At 37.5% G+C, this 9,169-nt stretch overlaps 1 protein-coding gene across 1 annotated transcript; it reads left to right on the top strand.

Moving 5' to 3' along the window:
* Positions 1-2,750: 2,750 nt before the first annotated feature.
* LOC103735083 (olfactory receptor 5K1) lies at positions 2,751-3,862 on the top strand. The gene has a single exon (XM_008834206.1). It carries the CDS (start codon positions 2,799-2,801, stop codon positions 3,765-3,767), a length of 969 nt encoding a protein of 322 aa, XP_008832428.1. The 5' UTR covers positions 2,751-2,798; the 3' UTR covers positions 3,768-3,862.
* Positions 3,863-9,169: the final 5,307 nt, after the last annotated feature.

Genomic DNA, 9,169 nt, shown 5'->3' with positions numbered 1-9,169 from the left:
TTTGTAAGACAATCCATTTGTAAAATTTCTGAGAATGCTTTCTGTAATAATAATACTAGAAAACTTGAAATATACTGAAATGCATTATTAGTATCTGCAATGGAATTCAACTTAAACATTTTGTTCAGAACATATTAAGTTATAAGAAAGGATTAATGTCTCGTGAATTTTTAATTCAATAAAACTTTAGGGGGAATTCTAGTTTATATTTTTATTCTTAGAAAAATAAGTGATAAGGTAAAACTTATTTTTATCAATTATAATAAATTCAAAATTAAAGAAAATCATATTATATGAATTCAAGTTCACACACAAAACACCTTTAGTAGAAAAAAATTATTCAAATTGTATAGATTTAACATGCTCTTTTTTAGTAATGTTCCCAAAAGTCTCATCTTCAAGAAATCTAAGATTTAAAAATCAGAAATATTTTCAGTAAACTAAAAACAAAGAGATCTATGTCTTCCAAAACACTTTTCCTCTATTCCTGATTTTGGAGTAAAGATGTGGTCAGTGACTATCCAGAAAGTTGTTGCTCTGGAAATACCTACTAGGAAGAACTGCCTATCTAAAGAAAATTGGTAGGAAGGAGCAGGCAATCAGTAAATATCAAGCCAATTGAATATTAAAAGGAAGTTATAAAATAATCCTGAAACTTATAAATGTAAGAGCCACACAATCGAGAAACACAATGGAAATGGGAAGCGTGGAAGCCGACCTCAGAGAGTACCAGCTTTCACAGAGGCAGGGACCCAAGGACTGTATTACTGTACTGAGGCTGTTCTTTAAAGTTCAAGAAGCATGCAGTGCTGTCAATCATTACTTCTAATGGCTGATGCCGTCATCACAGCAGGCACTTCCTCACTAAATCCACTGTGATCTCATCCACTGTAGAACTTCAAAGTGCAGAAAACATTAGTTGTTCCTCAGTGATTATTATTGATTTATCAAGAAAAAAAAAAGAGCAGACCTAAGAACATGTCATTTATTTATTAACAATTTCTTTTGTTTCCTGGTTATTAAAGTTATGGTCATGACAGAGAATTTGAAATAAATTAGTAAACTATAATTTTCATTGCATAGGAAAAAATAATCATTTTTATAATATTCCATGCTTTCTTTTACAGTTATAGGTATTTATTTGGACATTATGATTATATGTAAAACTTTCTGTTCTATTCATCTCACAATATTTTTGTCCATTTTATCATTGAAATAAATATTCTATGTAATGATCACACAATATACCATCATATGGGCGACTGATGTTATCTTAAACAGACCATTAGATGATTTGCATTTCTTGACTGTTATTTAAGAATTACAGTGCACATTGTTGCATGCAATCCTTCACTTGAGCTTCCATTTTTTTTTTTACATAGGTTCATCATTAATAGTCAAGGAGTATAAACTTTAAGAATTTCATCATTCTACTACTAAGTGTTCCAATGATTCCATCAATTTATATCACAACCAGAAATAGAGCTAAATCTCCATTCTGTGTTGTACAGAACACCAAATATAATCATTTCTCTCTGTCCTCCCTAAGCAACCTGTAGAGAGCTCCCGAATCTCTAGGAGCAAATGCTTTGTAAATAACTCCCTGTTCCCTGAAATTTTTTTTAAATTTTATTTATTATTTTCATTTTATGTGTATGCGTGTATTGCCTGCATGTAGGTAAGTACACCGTGTCGTGCAATGCCCACGGAGGTCAGAAGAGGCTGCTGAATCCCCTGGGGCTGGAATTCTGGACAGTTGTTAGCTGCCATGTGGGTGCTGGCATTTGAACCCGTGTCTTCTGCAAGAATAACTAATGTTCTTAACCACTGAGCCATCTCTCCAGCCCCAAAACATTTTATTTTTAAGCATTAAAAATAGAAAAAATAATCCTAGAGATAAAAGATTACTAAGAACTTGGGGTCGAAAAGACCATTTTTTATTTGCTGTATACAACTGTTACCACTATTCACCTCCAGAATTTTCCATCTTCTCAAACAGAAAGTGCATGCCCATTAAGCCAGAGCTCCCCATTCCCACCTCACTTGTCAAACACCAGTTTATATCCTATCCCTCCAAATTTGATTACTCTAGGTATCTCATTTAAGTAACATTATAGACTGTGTCTGCCACATTTCACTTATAAAAGTTTACCCATGTTGTAATATGTCAATATTTCATTACTTTATAAGAATGAATAATATTCCTTTTATGTATATGCACATCCTTTCCACTCATCTGTCATGGACATCTGGTTCTTGCTACCTTTTGAATTTCATGCATGCTGCTACTGTGAACATTAGTGAGCAGTGGTAGTCTTCCAGACAATATCCTCAGCTACTACTAATACAGCCATTGAACTTGTTTGGGAACGCTAGTATTAGTTCCTGGCATAAATTATAAAGAAGACTTTTCTGACACATATACAGAAGTATTTTTGTCCTGAATGTTCATTTCAATAACTAAAAAAGCCATCATTGTGAATCCAATATGAGGTGTTTTTCTTGTCACTATGTTGAGATAATGTTTTCATACATAGGCAAAAATGTAATCACTTAAGCAGGGAATGTAGCTTCATGGTGAGCACTTGTCCAGCATGCACAGAAAGAAAAAGAAAAGAAAGCAACAGCCCAGGAGGACTGATTGTGCTCCAGAATTGGGCATGTAACCAAAGTCCAAGTGCTATGTAGATATATTATTGAAGATCTCCTTTTCCTGCAGGGAGAGAACCTAATATTGTATGGAGCACACCGTAAACTAGAGCTTCATTCCTCAACACTTTTTTTCAGAGAAGTCAGGAATGGGTGAAGAAAATCACACCATGATATATGAGTTTATCCTCATGGGATTTACAGACCTCCCAGAAGTGAAGACCCTTCTGTTTGCCGTATTCTTTGTCATCTATCTGATCACCATGTTAGGGAATATTGGTTTGATGATACTGATTTCAAAAGAGCAGTCTCTTCACACCCCAATGTACATCTTTTTGGGTTACCTGGCTCTTGTGGATTCATGCTGTGCCTGTGCTATTACTCCTAAAATGTTGGGAGACTTCTTTTCTGAGGACAAAATGATTTCTTTGTATGAGTGCATGGCACAATTTTATTTTCTTTGCACTGTTGAAACTGCAGACTGCTTTCTTCTGGCAGCCATGGCCTATGACCGCTACGTGGCCATATGCAGCCCACTGCAGTACCACACCATGATGTCCAAGAAGCTCTGCCTTCAGATGACCACAGGAGCCTTCATAGCTGGAAACCTACATTCTGTGATTCATGTAGGGCTACTATTTAGGTTAACTTTCTGTGGGTCTAATCACATCAACCACTTTTACTGTGATATTCTTCCCTTATACAGACTCTCCTGTGTTGACCCATACGTCAATGAGCTTGTACTGTTTGTCTTTTCAGGCTCAATTCAAATCTTCACAATAGGTAGTGTCTTCATATCTTATCTTTACATTGTCTTTACAATTTCCAAAATGAAATCCAAAGAGGGAAGAGTCAAGGCCTTTTCCACCTGTGCATCTCACTTTTTATCTGTTTCATTATTCTATGGATCTCTTTTCTTCATGTACATTAGGCCAAATTTACTAGAAGAAGGAGATAAAGATATACCAGCTGCTATTTTATTTACGATAGTAGTTCCCTTACTAAATCCTTTCATTTATAGCTTGAGAAATAAAGAAGTAAAAAATGTCTTGCAAAAACTCCTGATGAAAAGAATAATGTCAAGAAAGTTTAAACAAACAGCATCTACTATAGCTTAAAGATTTAGATTCAGAAGAAACCTCTACAAGAAATTACACAGGAATGATGTATGTAACTGTATATAAAATCATAAAGTATAATGCTTTCAAATTAAGCAGCATTGTACTAGGTGGGAAATATATTTATAAGAATAAATTGGGCTAAATCTTAATACAAAATAACAAAAATGAAACCAAAGTTTGAAATCATACCCACGTAGTTTGTTGCTAAGCTCTCATGGTCTTTGTCTTCATCAGGGATAATCACCATCCAAAAGACAACAGCAAGAATTTCAGTTAAAACTATAAAGTGCCATCACATAAACATTTACGATGAGGTACCATCACATAAAAGTTTATAATCTACCCACTGCAGTAACTTAGAGCAAAATCATTCCAGCTCAGCTAAGAAGAATTGGGGCAGGCGAAACATCACACACTTAAATCATTTGAAACTATGAGCAGGTGAGCATTGAGGAAGTCGTTTTGATAGCACTTGGAGAACATTACTGTGTTTAAGAAGCAACAGTAAGGAAATAAATGTGTTCAATAAAAATGGATATCACATGTCCATGTTGGAGTTGCTATGCAGCTAAATGATTAAATCATAATGCTTATTTTTAAAGAGACATTAGCTTAAACACCAAAAAAGACCAAAAAAATGTTTTCTTTACTCCCATGTATACACATAAGTTCAATAAATCAAAATTCTAGGTAATCAGACCTCATGCAGAATTTGGGAAACTTTGTCATCACTAAGGCTAGCTAACCTTTCCTGTGCCCCTTCCTGGGAAGAGAGGAAGGGAGTCTAACAATGGCACACTATTCTGTGTATATTATATAACCACAAGAAGAATGTAAGCAGGATGAATTGTGGTTAGGGCTTATGTTTTGAAAAAAATAGTAAAGTTGTAGCGTGGGAGTGGAATCTAATGATCTTCATGTGCCATCACAAAATAATCAGTTTCTAATTATTCACTCAACATTTTTGAGATCTGTTTTGAGAAGGCCTCTTCTAGGTACAGGAATGTCTAGGTGACAAAATACATCTTTCCATCTTATTAAATAACAGAACATTGTCACAGCTTTGTTACTAACATCTAAATCAAGGACAACACATACGAGATAATACAAAAATTCTTTCTTCTGCCTGCTCTTTTCATGCTTTGAGGTCACAGCCAAATTCGTAGAAGCAGTTGTCAGGGTACAGCAGTGCCTCCGGCCCGCCAGGTATCCAGGGGCTGACTTCATAGAAGAAAATCAAAATGTTGAGTCTTGTTGAGAAAATGTAATGATAAAACAGATTAAAAACATTTCCAATACCCAGCTAATAAATGAGAAATATTATCACCTAGTCTCTCTCTGTAAGCTCTAGGAACTCCTAAAGTAGCTCATTATAAATATTCTCTCTCAGTCATTTCAGGATTTCCTTGGTCATTTGAAATTAAACACAGCAATTTAGTATTTACCCAATGTGGGCTCCACCAATTCTTGGTTGCCTGCAATAAGTAGGGCCTTCCTGATGCAGTGGCTAGTGCAGCTGTCATGCTACAGATGAGTTCTGCCTAACCTCTGATCTCAGCTGTTGGATCCTGGCTCACCATCTGATTCTCTTCACACCCCTGTCACTTCCTACATCTAAAACCGCAAGTATGTGCCGGGACTCAGTGGTGTGTCACCTCATGTGACGGCTTCCCAAGTCTGTAGACTTAAAGTGTACCGGCTTGGCTGGGTTTCTCTTGCTTGTTGTCCCCTAATCCATTAGAAAACTCTCCTTATTTAGAGTCCAGGAAAAAAACTCTCCTGAAGTTTGAAATAACTCTCCTGATGCAATGCAAGGACAATACAGTACAGGACTTTGATTTTATAAGCCCAGTAGATGGCTTTTATTACTAGGTCCTCTCTGGGTGTCTGAGTCTCATCCTATCTTTATTTCCTGACAGAGTCAGGAAACCGCCTGAGAACTTAAGTTGCAGAATCCAGGCTCAGCAGTTAGCAACTCTTCCTTCTGGTATTCCAAACTCAGTGAATCCTTATTTTCAGGATAATTCCTAGATTGACACTGTTATGATGTTCTACTCTCCATCTTTTAAAATATAAACAAATCTGAGCTTCTGGTGGAAATGGGAGGAACAGGGATTGGGCAAAATGGAATTACAAGCAGGCTTCTTCTGAGGATTAATCTTTACAAGAAAAAAATCTTGTGAAGTAAAATAACTACCAATATTTTGTGGTGAGTGGGAAAAATAAGATTTAGTTAGGGCTTTGTTTTTTTTTTTAAACAAAGCTAAAATATATGGAAATTATTATTTTGAAATAAATGGAAATATTTTATTTCATATTTAACCCAAATAGTGATGATTTCAAATGCATACTAGGATTTAAAAAGTGAATCAAGAGACCAGCAGCTAAAGGTACTTGCCACCACACCTGACGACTCAAGTTCGATCCCTGGGACCCACATAATGGAAAGCAAGAACTGACCCTTGCACATTCTCCTCTGACCTCCATTCACACTGCAGAGAGAGAGAGAGAGAGAGAGAGAGAGAGAGAGAGAGAATAAATAAAATGCAAAAGTTTCAAAATAAAATTAAAGTGGATAAAGTTTCAAACATTTTCTTAGATGTTATTTTCCAGGTTAAAATCTGATAACTGGATGCAGCTTTCAATTTTTAATCTTAAAGCAAGTAAGTAGTAATAATAATGATTAAAGAATTTGGTGAAACCGTCCAAAGTTTCACAGATTTTTCCTAAGGACATCACATAATTCTTTTTGTATCCATTCTCATATCAATGGGCATTTTTGTGCTTTTCTCCTCGGCGTTTTAATCACATTTTAGGGGTTCTATCAGGTCCTATTTGTCAATGTAGTTATACATTTTGTGCAAAAAGTCCTCCAGTACCCTTTCTTTAACTTCATATTATTTGATGTTTGGAAACATCATGTTACACTGTCTTCCGGTAATGTTTACTATATCATATAGTCAGTAGATAGCATGCTCACCAATATGTGAAGATACACAGTAGTGTGGGTCAGGGAGAAATATTTAAGGGGGAAGTAATTCCTTACACTATTAGAGTATCAGGAATCTGCCTGTGCCTTGAGAGCCCCATGCCTCTGCACAGCATTTTCACTTCAGATACTGGCATATCAAACACTATGATGAGGAGAATCACTTTGTGGGCACACCAGTTAATGTTAAATCACTTCAGTTTCTATATGAAGATCAGCACTTGAAATATTTCTATTGTTAGGGTTCCAAACAGCAGCAGTTTCCCCCCTCCCCAACAGGGACCTCACCTTGACCTTTGAAGTCAAAAGAAATAAACCCTGCTGAGAAGCAGCCTGCCTTTCCTCTGACCTCCAAAGATAAGATAAGCAGATTCTACCTGATAACCAGAGATTTTAGAAGCTGTTTTTCTCTTATCTGAAGAGGGAAAAAGTAAACACTTCCAGACCCTAATCCTACCTGCTTTTCCTGCTTCCCCCTCCCTGATTTCTCCCCCCAACATTCCCCCCTTCCACACCCCAAACCACCCCTACAACAAGTCCCAGCTCACAACCCGTGGGCTGACATCTTTCCCTTCCCCGAGGGAAAGGTGCCCCATGTGAAATAAATCTGTATCCCGCTGAGAATTCTATCTGTGCCTCGGTGCCTCATCCATCCACTCGTGCTCTCCACTGCGCACTCTCTCCCAACATTTTTACCTATCATCTATCAATATTTTCATGCTGCAAATACATTTCAATTATTGGGGCTTTGTCTAAATCCTAATGTGCTGTTTCCTCTTATCTGGAAATTATGTATGCAGGAATATTGAGTTTATCTGGAGAGCATTTATTCTACACGTTCACCTCTATCTGCCTCCTTTCCACAAAGCATTCTGCTTAATGATATTTACATTCTAACCTGGGGGAGGCACTCAGAAGTTGGAGCAGTCCTGCTTTAGCAAGCCTATCTCACTGCATGGTTTTATGATTAGATAAGAAATGGTTGCCAGGTGTGGTGGCACATGCCTTTAATCCCAGCACTCGGGAGGCAGAAGCAGGTGGATCTTTGTGAGTTCAAAGCCAGCCTGGTCTACATAGTGAGTTCCAGGACAGCTTGGGGCTACAGGGAGACCCTGTCTCAAAAAACCAAAAAAAAAAAAGAAATGGTTCTGATGGAGCATTAGAAAAACAGATGTAAATGACTATTATCCATTCACTTCTAGCATCACAACTGCTAAAACTTTAATTTTTGTATTTCATGTGATAACTATGCACTATTTTTAACCTGTCTGGAGAGAACAGTATTAAGACTGTGTGCAGGGGAGGGAAAGAGCATGTGTTTTGGTGTGAAATTGTTCTTGTATCAGAGCAAATAAAAGACTTCATTCCACAGCTTATGCCAGGGTCATGTGTATTTTACAAAAATATTTAAATTTGTATCACCATGAATTATTTCCCTCAACTTGAAATAACACCAGTTTATTTAACAAAATTTTATTTAAATATATATGTTACTTCTTTATTTTTAAGAAATGAATGAGCTTTCTAATAGATGGTGTATCAATTCATGCCTTCATGAGGAATGCACAAAATTGTCTATAGCACCCATCAATGTTGTCCTCAGAAAAAGGGGTGCTGTGATGCAAATACTATATCCATAAACACTCAAAGACATTTTGTGTACATGCACATAATATCTAGGAAAATATCCTCTGTCATCAGTCACATGTACAAAGGCTATTTTTCATATTCAAACTGTTGTACCCCATCCACTGGACCCCAAAGAGACCACCGAGAACCCAACACACCAAAATGCAAAAGCAAAGGTTTATGGTTTATTCGGGCTTAAGCTCGGGCTCTCAGACCTCACCAACTCAACAGATCCATGCTGAGAGCCCAGAGTAAGGGAGAGTGGAGCCTTTTATAGGTTTAAACAAAAGGGGGAGGGGAGAGATACTGAAGATACATTTTGGTTGGTTCAAGGAGCCCGCATGTGCCAACATAATTTTAAACCAATTGGATGCATAAGATGCAGCCCTGGAAGTTTCTTATTGGTAGGTGCTATTCTCAGGGCTGTGGAATGTGCTGACTGTTACCTGTGGGGCCAGGAGTCTCCGTTTTTACCTTATAGGACAGTTTTTATGCTCGGGCTTGGTTAATCTATAGTTTCCTGGAAGGAGGGGGGAATAGCAGGTGGGAGTCAGGGCATGCCAGGGCGTGTTTAGGCATGTCTAAAGCAGCAGCCAAGCATTTTACAGAAGCTAAAAGAGCAATTAGTGGGGGTCTGGAGGGATTGGGGGGTAGCGGGTGAATGAAGAGGGTCTCAGGGTTCTACACCTTCAGGAGGAGAATGGAAGGGAGAAGGAAAAAAGCAACAAAGCCAGAGCCATGCTGGTTGAGAGTCTGCATGGCCCTCAGACACGTGAGATCG

Source organism: Nannospalax galili, unplaced genomic scaffold (assembly GCF_000622305.1).
Source record: "Nannospalax galili isolate Female #2095 unplaced genomic scaffold, S.galili_v1.0 scaffold177, whole genome shotgun sequence".
In the NCBI taxonomy this organism is placed as follows: domain Eukaryota; kingdom Metazoa; phylum Chordata; class Mammalia; order Rodentia; family Spalacidae; genus Nannospalax; species Nannospalax galili.
The sequence above is the reverse complement of the archived record's forward strand: the minus strand, read 5'-3'. Positions and strand labels throughout refer to the sequence as shown.

Excerpts from the sequence above, each read along its gene's own strand:
- LOC103735083 (XM_008834206.1), top strand. The coding sequence starts at position 2,799 with ATGGGTGAAGAAAATCACACCATGATATATGAGTTTATCCTCATGGGA.